A 14151-nucleotide genomic window follows, 5' to 3' on the forward strand; every position below is an offset into this window, starting at 1 on the left:
TCCTGACCCTCTCTTGTTGAAGGAACGGCCGTTCGGTGTAGCGAAAAGCCACTAAAAGTGGAAAAGAATCGCCAGCCTTGACATCAGTGACATCGAGACAGACCCTCATCACCATATTCCGGGCTCGAAGAGAGAATGTCACGGTTCTCATGGATCCCGGAAGCGATCTCGCGCTGCTCGTCTGAGGACTAATTAGGCGCATACCGTCTCTAATTATTGGACCATGGTATTTCTGATCTGGAATGGACCACCCATGGACAGGCGGTGTGGCGGTCGACAGACCTTCGTCGGACCAGTAGTGGTGAGCTGCTCAGAGGAGAAGGTTTAGCTGTCAGGCGATATGCGACGCAAATATTTATCACATCCATGCCATGAAGAATAAATAGCGTTCATGCTATTTATTCTTCATGTTAAACGTTGAATAATTATTATTTACCTACAAAAAAAATGTTTGACCTTTACCAAAGCTGCATCTTAAGGTCAACTTACATAGCAACATAGGGTCTTCTAACCATTGCTTTAGGATTAATCATTAGCTACCACTTACCAGCTCAAGTTCCAGCACATTTTACGATAGCTTAGGACACGTGGCGGCAGTAGCAGCGATGCTGAAGCCCCATCTCGCAGCCCGTGAACGCTGACGAATGGGAAAGTCGTGCAAACTTCTGTCGGTTTCATGAGATTTCTGTCAAAGTTTGACGTCGTATAGCCGCGGTTACTGCTGTCGCCATGTAGGATTAGTGGCCTTTAGGCTCTGATACTGTCAGCTACCTGTATGCAACAGCTCCAACAAACAACTGACAAGGAAGTCGAACGAATGTTTCGGCATCATCCTTCCTGGTCGAGCGATAGAGGCGCTCTGCATCCGCAGAAATTAAAGTACAGGGCATTGTCAGCATGACATTCTGATAAACACGGGACGTAAATATTTTGCTACCAAAAAAGGCTAAGTTTTTAGAAGTTCATTTGCAAAAGGACATATGTGTGTTATTTTGTAAGCGGATGCATTGGAAAACGCCTTTGACAGTGACAGACAGGAATATACATACATGAGAAGATCCTAAACAAAATAAACACCGTCGAAACGATCAATATCGTCCAAAACATGAAAAAGTTTTTAAAATCGCATCAACTGACACAAGACGAACAACAGTCCAATTGAGTCACCGATCCTGCTTAACAGCTTACGTCTCTCCTCGGACGGCCTTCCGTCGTTTAACCCCAATCCTCCCCTCCGCCTGCCAGCGGAGAGGTGAGATGACCTGATCTGGTGCACAGCTGGACAGCGGCAGACGGGCCGACTGAGTCGACCTCGACAGCCGGGTCACGCCAAGATCAATAAGGCGTCCGTCGCTGCGCCGCGCCGTCCCCTCTGCTGCGGCGGCCACCCTGATCTGACGCGGTGCGTCCCTCTCGACAGTACCCAGCGGCAGGGGGGAGGGAGGGAGAGGAGAGTGCCGCCCGACGCACCGCTGGCACCACATACAGTGGCCTGTCACAATATGCCGGTCGACTGAGAGCCGGCGCGCCTAGGGCACGACCCGGCCGACCGACCCCGCGCCGCCCGCCGCTCAGCCGAGCGGCAACGTGAGCGGGCCGTGACCTTGTTCTCCATCATAATCTGCATGTTCGACTCTCTGAGCACGAGGTCATGTAGCACGCGCTGATATGATCGATTGGTGTTCTGCCCGCTGCGTCTGTCCGACACCAGTCACGTTTTCCCTCCAGTGCAAACGAGTGCGACTCGGCCCGCTTACCATAACCGGCCGGAAGGTGGTCACAGCTCAGGTCAGTGATCCGCCAGGTCATACATAGGTATCGATACGGGGTCGACCCGCCGGAACTGCTCTCGATCCGGGGCCCCGGGTGGTGCAGAGGCCCATGAATTCGTGGAGGAGCTGGATGGAGGAGGCACTGCCACTTTTGTGACCACTGACCAAAGTGGACGGCTTTACCAACTGAGATTGGTGTGAGACGATGTCATAGCGAACACGTTGTCATACCGTGATTTTTTCTACCATTTACTTTGTCAAACTAGCATACTGATGAAAGCTCACAGGAAAGCTGTGCCGGCCGATCAAGCGGTCGATAGTTCACAGGCCGGCATCGACCAAAAGCTTATTGTAAAGGAAAGCAAGCAATCGCCGGTGACTAAACAGGGCGACTTTCTCAGGTACAAAAACAATTACAGCTACCGACCACTATGGCAAATCCGTGCCCCCACCCCGCGGCGTCACGACCCACAGCGTGACGTCATCGCCGCCGGTGGCTGACATTGACCCGTTTCCTCGTATGCCCCCTCCCCCCCCCGTGGGGTGTCTGCAGGCCGCGGGCGATCAGCTCTCTGCAGCCGGCTGGGTCGGCAGTCTCCCTCCCTCCCCAGTTGGAGGTACCGGCAGCTGGCGGCGCTCACTCCGGGCCCGCACCGAGGCCTTGGCCAATATCTCTGCCCGAACGGCGATATCAGAGCGACCAGTCGGACTGGAGAGCCGGCAGCTTCGCCGGCGAATTAACGGTATAAATTTGGTACGGGGCTGATGTCAGGGGCGGCGGCTGGGCCATCCAGCACCGGGATAAGACCGGTGAGTGATGTTGATGGTTATGTTTAGGTCATGTGGGGATTTATCGTTCATGGGTGCTTACGCATGAGAGGCCAATCAATGGGCGGTCTAAAAAACTGTGTCAGGAACATAGCGATGCTGAAGGCGAGGGATGGTGGGTGGTAGGTATTATGCCTATCAAAATAACATTACATAATAAATGGCCTGTGAAAGGACCTATCGTCAGTAATATCCTGGGTATAATGCTGGCACAACAGACGATCCAAATCGCATTATGACCATTTTCGTGATCGGGGCGTATAGGTACGCCATACATATTACACAGTGCTGATAAGTACCTACCACACAGACCACGGACGATCGGTTAGCGATATTTGCTCATGAGTTCTATGTTCGACCATGTTCAGCTTTGACCAAGAACGCATGAATCTCCTGCCTCTCCACCGGTCAGCACGGTCACTGCACTCGGCACCCATATGACGACACCGTCACCAAGTTTGGCGATACCGAGCGCTGCTGTCCCGGGCCGCTCCTCTGCACCATTTCGGGGGTGACCCACCCACGGTCACCGGTCCGGTCGACGCTCCCAGAGGCCGGTAAGGTAATGTCGCCGTAACGTGGATCGATCAGACGGCGATGTGGGAGAGGCTGCCAGGCCGGGCCGAGCCCATACTCGTACATTAGACGTCAGGCTATATTGGGCATGACAGGCATCAGGCCACATCGATAAAAAGGGGGAAATGCCGATAATGAGCATGGGCAGAACAAATACGGTATCAACGTTGCAAGAATGCGTGCTACTTATTTTGTACATGATGCTGAAATTGCAAGCTGGAGTGTCGTTATATAGGCCGTAAAAAATATTAGCCGCCATTCACCACTACCATACTTGCTATGCAGTATTGTTAAAGCTCTTTATAGAATCGCTGTTCAATGTCTCGTCGTTAAACTGTTGCTTTCTCCGACGGATATTTCCCGGAGATATCAGCCCCTCTCCTGAACGTCAAACATTGTTGCCAAGCATGAATAGTTTCCTGTTCATTGTACTGTTTATTTTACACGAGCTACCTTTACTTGACAGGACGTATCCATAGTCTGTACCGTAACTACTGTTGCGCTTCGTCGAATAGCACGGACATGGGTGTCGATTTGTATACCTTTGGGGGTGCTGCAGCACCCCCAATGCTCAAATGAGCACCCCCAATGGTTTTCCGGGCACCCCCAAATGTTCCAGTTTAGCATCCCCAATGATTTGGTCCCTCAAAAACTCCCACTAACTCTGCTTGAGGAAAATAATTGGTTCCGCAGTCTTTCACTACTAAAAATAAAACAATTACGCAATTTACAATGCATGAAGTAAAGATGTAAAGAAAGTAAAAGTTAGTCTTAAGAAGAAGGGCGTAAAAAGACGTTAAGTTGCAAAGACACTGGTGTGGGTCCGTCGTAGACGGGTGTCCAGTGGCGGATCCAAGGGGGGGGGGTCACATGGGTCATGGCCCCCCCTTGAGGCCCGGGGGCCCAAAGACCTGCCAGGGGCACCACCGGCCTATCAGGGGTATCACAGTCCTGACAGGGGCACCACAGGACCGCCAGGGGCACCACAGGCCTAGCAGGGACACCACGGGCCTGGTGCCCCTGGGCCCTGACAGGACTGTAACGCCCCTGACAAGCCTGAAGTGTCCCCGGCAGGCACGTGGTGCCCCTGACAGGCCTGAGGCGCCCCTGCAAGGCCTGTGCTGCCCCTGGCAGGCCTGTGGTGTCCATGGCAGGGCTGTGGTGCCCTTGCTAGGCCTCTGGTGCCCCTGACAGGCTTGTAATGCCCCTGGAAGGACTGTGGTGCCCCTGGGCCCTGACAAGCCTGAGGTGCCCCTGACAGGCCAGTGGTGCCCTTGCTAGGCCTGTGGTGCCCCTGGCAGGCCTCTGGTGCCCCTGACAGGCCTGTGGTGCCCTTGTTAGGCCTGTGGTGCCCCTGGCAGGCCTCTGGTGCCCTTGCTTGGCCGCTGGTGCCCCTGGCAGGCCTCTGGTGCCCTTGCTAGGCTGCTGGTACCCCTGCGCCCGGAGAGGACTGGTGCCCCTGAAAAGTCTGAAGTGCCCCTCGGCAGGCCCGTGGTGCCCCTGACAGGCCCAAGGTGCCCCTGACAGGCCCAAGGTGCCCCTGCGAGGTCGTTGGTGCCCCTGGCAGACCTCTGGTGCCCCTGGCAGGTCTGTGGTGCCCCTTGCAGGTCTGTGGCGCCCCTGGCAGACCTGTGTTGACTGGTGCCCCTGCTAGGTCGCTGGTGCCCCTCACAGACCTGTGGTGCCCCTGGGCCTTGACAAGCCTGAGATGCCTGGCTATGACAGGCTCGTGGTGCCCCTGATAGACCAGTGGTGCCCTTGCTAGGCCTGTAGTGCCCCTGGCAGGCCTCTGGTGCCCCTGCTACCCCTGTGCCCGGAGAGGACTATGGTGCCCCTGAAAAGCCTGAAGTGCCTCTCGACAGGCCCGTGGTGCCCCTGGGCCCTGACAGGCCCAAGTTACCCCTGCGAGGTCGGTGGTGCTCCTGGCAGGCCTCTGGTGCCCCTGGCAGGTCGGTGGTGCCCCTGGCAGGCCTGTGTTGACTGGTGCACCTGCTAGGCCGCTGGTGCCCCTCACAGGCCTGCAGTGCCCCTGGAAGGACTGTGATGCCCCTGCCCCTAGGGGTGCTCATGGGCCCAACAGGCCCGTTGTGCCCCTGACAGGCCTGTCGTGTATACTTGCTAGACCTGTGGTGCCCCTGCTTCCTGGCAGGCCTGTGGTGCCCCTGGCGGGCCTGTGGCGCCCCTACAAGGCCGTAGGTGCCCCTGACAGGTTTGTGGTGTCCCTGGAAGGACTTTGGTGCCCCTGACAAGCCTGAAGTGTCAAGGACAGACCCTTTAGACGCCAGGGTCAAGTTCGTCGGACTGACAACGATTTGCTTACCTGATAACGTTCCTGGTAAGTACTCACTACTCAGCGTCCACAACATATATACACATAGCACATTCATATATATGTACTTGCTTACAATTGGTAAATGTGGTTGTGGCTAAGAGTTAAGATACTGACTAAAAATAAAAAATAAAAATAAAAACTGAAAATGGGGGCACCACCAAAATGAAGTGGACGAAATCCGTTGAGTTTTTAATTTTGGGTATAGGTAGGGGCACCACTTCGATTCATGACCCTCCCCTTGGAGTTTTCCTGGATCCGCCCCTGCGGGTGTCGGACCCTTAGAGCTGATGGCGTGTACCCTTTACAAGCCGGCAGGGGGCTCCAGAGACCGGCGACGGGCCCTCAGAGGCCGGCAAAGTGCCATCAGAGGCCGTTGGTACCTTCAGAAACCCTGTGGGGTCGTCTCTAGAGACCGGCACGGGCTCAGATGCCGATGGGGCCCTCAGAGTCGCCGGTGTGGGGCCTTCAAATGTCACCGGTGGGTGGCCATCACATGTGCACTTGTGGGGCCTTCAGAAGCGACGATGTTGGGCCCTCAAAGCCGCCGATATAGGGCCTTAAGAGGGGCATTAGTGTGGGGCCCTCAGATATGGCAATGTATGGCCCTCACAGGCGCCGTTGTGGGGGCTCTCGCCTCTCAGAGACACTGGTTTAGGGCCATCACAGGCGCGCGTGTGGCCCTCAGAACTGCTGTTACGGAACGGACCCTTCATAGGCCGACAAGAAGATATCAAGAGGTCACCGGTGCCATCAGGAGCCTTGTGGGGTTCTCAGAGACCGGCATGGCGCTCTCAGACGCCGCTGTGACCCTCCGAGTCACCTGTGTGTGACCGTCAGGGTCGCTGATAACTGACAAGGGCCCTCAGAACCGCCCATGTGGGGTTTTTATATTCATTGGTGTGGGGCCTCAGAATTAGGGGTGTGGGGCCCTCAGAGACGCCGGTGTGGCGCTCAGAGGCGCCGGTGAGGGCCCTCACAGTCGCCGTTATAGGGGCCCTCAGAGAAATAGGTGTGGGGCTATTACAGGCGGGTGTGGAGCTCCCAGAGAGCTCCCAGAGCCCCCTAACCCAGCCAGCAATTTGGTTCGGCGCAAGTCCGTTTTGCCCCGGCAACTCCGACATGCCAGACTCGGGCCGGTATAAAAGGAACGCCGTCGGAGCCGGGGTTTGGGTCGATACGGCTCTATTCCGGTTAGCCAGTCTTGGCCGTAGCGCTCCCGGGTTGGTATGGTTCCGGACCGCCAAGTCTGGCTCAAGTCCGGCTCCCTGCCACGGCTCAAGTCCGGCTCCCTTACGACCAGTCCGGCTGCCTCATAGCTGCTCTGGCTTACTGTGGCTGAAGTACGGTGGAGGTACGGCACGGCTGATGCGGCATTAGTCCGGCTGTGGTGCGGGCGAGCTCCGGTATCGTGTCAGCTCCAGTAGAGCCCCAGACCTTGCCCGTACTTTAGCCGGAGCAAATACCTGAGCTATCCAGAGTAAAACCAGCTACGGCCAAGGCCAAATTTGCTGGCTGGGAATAGGCCGGTTAGGACCCCCAGAGTCCGGCAAGTGGCCCTCCGAGGCCGGTAAGGGGCCCTCAGAGGCTGGCTTGGGCCCTTATGGAGATCTTATTGTTGATACTTGTGGGCCCATGAGGTGTTTTTTACGAGCCCTGTGGGGCCCTTCTGAGTCCAAATATGGTCAACATGGACCCTTATCGGCCAATTGGCGCCGCAGGGCCCCTCAGGCCCGAATAACCCGAGGGGACCCTGAACCTGATGGGGGGGGGGCACGTGCCTCACGGGCCCACCTGGCTACGCCACTGAGGAAAATCGTAAACCTGTAAATATCCAAATGCGATCACCTTTCATTTTTTCAGCGATTATTGTGATCGTCTAATTACTGCCAGAGCATCGTAGCTACCGTTGTCTCCGCGCAATGTCCGTCCCTGCGGACCGCAGCGACTGCTGCACCGGTGCTAATCGCCGTCATCGGTTTCTGTCACCTTTTAACAGAGGTGCCGGGGCTGCTGCCATACTGCCGGCAAATATACGACTTTTTTCGGAAAGATGTTTATTGTTTATGTAATAAGGTAGCCAAGTACTAGGGCGAGCGGAATGATTTTCAAGAAGAACGTTCTGTCCTTGGGAAATATTAGTGGAAATCTCGGCATTATCAGTATTCAGTACCTTATGGGGATAACCAACCCTATATGGTTGTGCCCCATGGCAAAGCTGCAATCTTTCACCCGGTGCAGGGGTTGAGCACCCCCAACCATTTTGAAAAATCGACACCCCTGAGCACGGAGGATTTAACGCCTCATTGTCAAAGTCAGTATGTAACTCGGGTAAAGCCTTTAGAGCTCGTTCGTGTCCAACGTCGCATCAGAGAGACCTTTACTTTGTTATAATAATTAATAAAATTGAAATCATTTTCGCAGTAGCCAGTAGGTGTCTCAATACTTCAGAGGTTCATCATGCAAATCTTCCGCTCGATGCACAATACTTATTTGGCCCATGCCAGAGAGTAAAAAGCATAATTGGTCGGGAAAATTAACGTTTCTTTGAGTTCCCTGCTCACCTGGCAGAGGAAATCAAGTGCAGCTACAATAAAGTGCGGGGCACCAATAATGGGAGGAAATTTCATTGACAAAACGTAATGACATAATTGTCATCGGATCTTTGGTAAGGTAAACAAGCACGAATGCATATTGCACACTAAAAACTCTTTCTAGAACTCAGTCCAGCTTCTAACCGACGTCAACAGCCATGTGTGGAACCGGAGACGACCAACATTTCAGGAATCCCCGTCCCCACAATAGCAATGACCCGCTCGTAGCACCCTCTCCCGATACCATCACCACCGGTTCCTTACCGTGAGCGAGCTCCTTGTTGTGCCTGGCGAACGCCCGGGAGAACACGCCTCCGCCGCCCACCGCCGGCGGCGAGGGCGGCGAGACGGCCCTCGTGGCGACCCGACCTGGTCGGTAGGGCAGCTTGCCGCCCCCGCCCCCGCCCCCGCCGCGGCCTGCGTACCCCGCGTAGCCCCGGGCGCGGGCGGCCGGCGGGGCAGCGGTGACGCCGCTGGGCACAGCGGTGCTGGTGGTGGTGCTGGTGGTGGTGCTGGTGCTGGAGGTGGTGCTGGGGCTGGTCCATAGCGGACTGGTGCTGACGCTCGTCCTGGTGCTGCTGGTGCTGGTGGACGTGATGCCGGTGGTGCTGATGGTGGTTGAGCTGACCTTGCTGGTTGGACCGGTGAAGGTGCTGAAAGTGGTGATTCCGCCGGCGCTGGTGACGCCGTGAATGCAGCCCGCATTGGTGTCTTCATCGACATTGGTGACAATGGTGATTGAGCTGGTGCCCCCACTGGCACTGGCGCTAGACATGGTGCCTGCGCTTCCACTAATATCGGTAATGGAACTAGCACTTTTGGTCCCACCATCTGGTGCGCTCCCACCGACGGTTGTGCTCTCACCAACGCTGGTGCTCTCACCAACACTGGTGCTCCCACTGACACTGACGATGGCACTGGTGCTGTCTCCGACACTGGTGACGGCGCTGGTGCTGATAGTGACCTCAGCACTGCTCACGGTGGGTTCGGCCTCAGTTGCCGGAGCGTCTGTTGAGGACACTGCACTGTCTCTACTGCCAGTGGCCATTGTTGGCTGAACGGCCTCATCCCTGTTCGTAGCAGTGGCAGGCTCGGGCTGAGCTCCGACTGCTGTTGACGAAGTACCAGCAGTTACAGCACCATCGGCACCTGTCATTGCCTTCTGCGAACCGCTGCCGGTTTTAGTTTCACTGGAGGGTTCACTGACGCTCGGAATATAGTCAGTTACTCCAGTCGGAAAGCTGAGCACGGCAGTCTGAACAGTACCCTCTCCATCTTCATCGTCGTCTGTGTCGCTCGTGATAGTCACGATGGGCACCTTCAGACCTCTGGCCGCGACACCATCCGACGAGGAACCGCCCCCGGGGGCGCCGTTCCGCCCATCAGACTTGGAGACCACGTCGCCATCGTCGTCAATCACCAAACGAGTCACATGACTGACGACACTGCGCGGAGACACCAGATCGTTCTCAGCCGTGGCCGAGGCCGCGTGAGCGCTCTTGGCTGTCACGATCCCCTCGGTGATAGTTTCCATGACGCTCGATCGTCGCGGACGGTCCTCGGTCACTCACAGATCACTGCCGGACTTCATCTAAGCCGCCTTCCGTCCACGGACTGCATTGGATCACCGCCGAGAGGCCGGGAAGTCGGGTATCAGATGGCGGCCTGCCCGCGGCACCGTATCGATTGGGCGGCGCACGTGTCGCCCCAGGTTGCCGGCTGGGCGTCCACCGGTCTCTCGGCCGGCCTGCGGCGTCACTGTCCGATTACATCGCGCTGGTCGGTCCGCGCGCGTATTCTTGGTATTCTGCTCGGCGTTGGACGCGTCGGACGTCGGGGCCGCGCTGCTGGCAGCCGCGCGACTGTGTGACGCTGGCGACGGCCGGAGCCTCGTCAGAGGGGGCGGGGCGCGGGGGCGGCGACGACGACGGCGGCGGCGGCGGCGGGGAGGGGTGGCGGTGGGGAGGGGGAGGGGAGACGATGTCCCTCGAGCTGCATATTCACCGAAAGTGTAGAAATATCTGTGACTTATCGACCGAACAATCTGACGGCGACAGCGTCGGCTCGCCGCCGGGACACCCGTATATCGCCGTCAAATAGCGACAGCAGTGGCCGGGGCGACATTTGATCGCAAATCTCCCCGATTTATATCGCATTAATGACTCAGCCGGATTGCTGCAGAGCCGGGGTCGCTGTTTATCTGCATGGAACCACAAGGAATGTGGACAGGGATTATCGTCCCATTGGCGACCAGTGCAGATGCGCAACTTATTTCGCAAAGCGCCCGTCTGGCACCAGGATAAGCGGGAGATTAGCGACGTAAAATCGCCGGGTGGATGCCCATGCCCCTGTGGCTGCTGGCCTGGAACGGCGCCGCGGATCAGTCCGTCCCGCAGCTACAAGCTATGTATCTGGTGAAAGCGTTCTTGCGCTACTTTGGTTTTAGCATTCATTTCGCATTACTTATGTAGAAGACTGATTTAATTAAATAAAGCTTATAAACATGAGTAGGTATGAAGGATAAATACCCACTAGGATGGATAAATAACTTTCATGAGCAGCCTCTGTCAACGGAGGACTAATATAATCGACCTTATTTGTCTATCTTCCGGATCGACCGCTCTCTGACGCTGCTGAACAAGTTGCTATCCCCAAGCCACAACACGGGAGCCAGCGGCTCGCGGAACAAACGACTTTTGGCCAGTTAGCCCCGAGGGAGAGGTGATTTTGCCAACTCCTCAAACAGGTGACTCCCCGGAGCTTAGAACAAGAGCAGGCACGGAAATGTTAGCAGTTGAACAAAGGAGACACATTTTTGATTAAATGGTTGAGAGACTAATTATTACAAAACGTCTGCACGAAACAGCTGGGGCTAACGGGCTAATCTATCAAAACGATTGCAGAAGGAAAACAAGGTGGACAACTTGCCAGACAGACAAATAAAGAGAAATGATGTAGCAATCCATATAAAAGACTGTTCTTCTCGTAAATAATAAAATGCAAGGAATGTTCTAAGCATGCTACCCATTACAACGAGTCATTCTAAGGGCTCGGAAGCGACCTGATGAGTCAGGAGTTGACGTGCGTAGACACTCCTCGGTGAATTCCATTTGGGTACACTAACGCCTCCTTGGCCTTTCCAAATAGCTGTTTGGTGACGGTCGAACGATCTAAGGAGAAGCACGGAGAAGGACCAGCCACAGGTGGTGGAGAGCGCCGGGCACTCTAGTTCTACCCGCTAGCTGGGGACCGCGATTCAGTCAGCCAGAGACCACGGTTCATTCCGCTGTAGCCAGTCGTATCACCAACTCGATTCGAGAGCTCAGACATAGCCATTAGCCAAGAATAACCACACATCACGGTTCATGTTTCAGCAGCCGCGCGAAAAGAATTCACGTCTCTCTCCCCTCAGCGGCAGCCGTATTCTGAGTCCCCGTTGACCTCAGTCCCCTGCGAGCACCGTCGTCCCTCAGACCTCCGCGACTGCTGGAGTCACGGCCTCACCGCCTGACCGGTAGCCCCGATGACGTGGCCACCGGCACCACAGGCGCGTCGGCAACCGGCCAGTGTTTTCATTCCCGGACAATGGCTCACAGTGCGGGTAGACGGCCTTCTGGCACCGGCTCGCGTTCGGCCAGTGCTTACCGTGACGCGGCTTCAATCGCAAACTCGTCGCGCTCGACGTTTGTTGTCGGGAGTCCATCGCACGGTCAATCGATTTGCGCCAGCTGTGAGGACGCAATCAGACAGACGGGTGAACGTTTATGGGTGTGTGACGGATGCTCCACCGCCGTGTAGACAGCGGGGACTGGCCTCTGGCGGTCAGACAACGTCGCAGCGCGGTCGGCACCGGGCCTCTCATGTCCACCGTCCCGTGGAGAAGTCGCCGGTGCAGACGGCCATCGTCGTGGTCACCGAGCCTTGAGTGCCATCAGCGCGGGCTGTTTCTGTTGGCCCCGCCCGGCCCGCTCGCTGACGACCTCTGCAGGCCGCTCGAGGGCTAACTAAGAGCGTCGGTGTCGTTACTGCGGTCCCGTCAGTGTCGTTACTGTGGTCCAGACAGTTCGTGGATGGCCCAACCTCGGTCCGTGAATGGTCTCCTGACCAGTCCACGGACGGTTTCATGCCGGTCCGGTTCATTTTACCGGGTGCACAGAGAAGTAATCCGACAGGGAGACAGAAAAACGAGTGATAACAACAGACATATGGGAGAAATAGAGCATCCGTGACGGGAGACATTGCATTCGCCGAATAGCGTAGTGCAGAATAACTCAGGCGAAAAAGCTTTCTTGTGTTCCTATTGCCATCATATTAGTGCTTAAGCACAAAAGACACCTTCTGAATGAAGGCGAAACAGGATTACCTGCTAGCAGAGTACGAATGTCGAAATTTCGGGAACTGGTCCGGCCCGCGGTCTGTGCCTTGCTGCGGACAGTTGGCGCGGCCTGTGGACGATGGAGTGCTGAGAGACGATATCATCGGTCCGGAGCGGGCTGAGCGGAGAGTGCCGACAGTAACAGATACCCTCGGCGAGGCCAGTGGAGTCGGGACGGGACGCCGACCGGCCTGCACGAGCTGACAAATGACCCAGCACTGCGGCTGGAGGAACGGCGAACAGCGATACTCGACTACCCAGCGACCGTCCACTGGGAGCGAGAGCAGGAAATGATGGCAGATCAGAAACGAGATGAAATGGAGGGTACTCAGTGCTACGAGGGTTCTCCGTCCCTGTCTGCTGCAGAAAGCATGGAGGTAAAATGCTGGCCATTGATCAGAAACAGAACTGCAGGGCCGCACTGGATTGTGGCGAGACGAGGTGGGGAGGGACGACAGCGCAGTCTGTGGCCAGGGTATGAAACAAGAGCACCATGCCAATTGCCAAAGTTAATTTTGCAAATACATAATGAAGGTGCTTCCTGGGGGTGAGGGAGAGGAGCTCTCCTGTGAATAGGCAAAAAAATGCCAGTGGACGGAAGGATAAGAAATCTTCCAAATGAGACATGTTTCGATGGGTGGGTGGGACCGGGAGCCGAGCGTCTGACTGGGGCAGTCCCGGGAACCGTAATCCCCGCCCCGCCCTAGTTCCCTATCTGAACCTAAATCGGACGACACTGTGCCACGCCGCCTCCGCCGCCGTCGTCGCCGGGTCCACAAATAACTAGCACGCAAACGCATCTGCGGGCGGCCGACATTCGTCGGTCGCCGCGGCACCGACCGCCGGCCTCGCTGGCACGTCGGTCACACGGTGTAGCTTCCTCTCCCTCAAGCACAGCCACTCTGCTCGTCAGCACAACCCTCACACTTCCAAATCGCACCACACCTCTCACACCAACCCGAAACTTCGCACACCACCCTCCAACGCCGGCACGCGCGAGCGAACTGGCCCGGCCGGGTTCTGGGGGTGCGGTGCCGCGACGCGGCCGACCTGGCCGGCAGGTGGCTTCCCGAGCCGTGGCACGTTGCCATGGCGACCAAGACGCGGCGGCCAGGTAGACTGTGCCGCACGACACGCTTGCTGAGCCCGACGGGGCGGGACAGAATGGGCGGGTAGGGGGAGGTGAATGGGGTGCAGATTGCAGAGGGCCGCCAGACAGAGGGGAGGGAGGGGCGGGTCGTGCATGGCTGCAGCCGGAAATGGCGGATCTGAGGGGCCGCCCGCCGGTGTAGCACCATCACAAAGGGTCACGAGCAGCGCGGCGGTGGGACGAGCACGGCAGCCCGGCGGCAGGGACCGGAGAATGGAGTAGTGGGTAGCAAACCCTGACCCGTCGCTTCTGTGTGCCCGACCCACAGCAGTGGTTTCTACTTGCGACCATGACATCGATGTTACGAATTCCTGGAAATCGATCATTGAATACAACCGTCGCATGACTGGTCGTGATTGCACGGTTCGGTCGATTTTGTCGGAAGCGGGGGACGACCTTCAGATTGCAAACAAGCTCAGACGACGGAAATCCATTAACGACATCCACGAATCGCTCTCATGTGCACATTCAATTGAGCAGGCCAGTGCAGTGGAGACCACGAGACAGCCAATGCTTATAACCAGGCT

At 56.6% G+C, this 14151-nt stretch overlaps 1 protein-coding gene across 4 annotated transcripts in view; it reads right to left on the bottom strand.

Moving 5' to 3' along the window:
* The window catches only part of LOC122385425 (liprin-alpha-1-like), a 53510-nt gene extending 40031 nt beyond the window's left edge, over positions 1–13479 (bottom strand). For 3 of the 4 annotated variants that reach the window (XM_043373683.1, XM_043373682.1, XM_043373681.1), the window contains exons 1-2: positions 13420–13456; positions 8364–9988 (exon numbers count right to left, since the gene is read on the bottom strand). In XM_043373683.1, coding sequence (XP_043229618.1) covers positions 8364–9633 — 1270 coding nt within the window. In that variant the 5' untranslated portion in view covers positions 9634–9988; positions 13420–13456. Of the gene's footprint in view, positions 1–8363; positions 9989–13419 lie in introns of all 4 variants that reach the window. The other variant, XM_043373679.1, reaches the window with a different exon arrangement.
* Between the last annotated feature and the right edge of the window lie 672 nt (positions 13480–14151).

Source organism: Amphibalanus amphitrite, unplaced genomic scaffold (assembly GCF_019059575.1).
Source record: "Amphibalanus amphitrite isolate SeventyFive unplaced genomic scaffold, NRLGWU_Aamphi_draft 000219F_arrow, whole genome shotgun sequence".
NCBI lineage: Eukaryota > Metazoa > Arthropoda > Thecostraca > Balanomorpha > Balanidae > Amphibalanus > Amphibalanus amphitrite.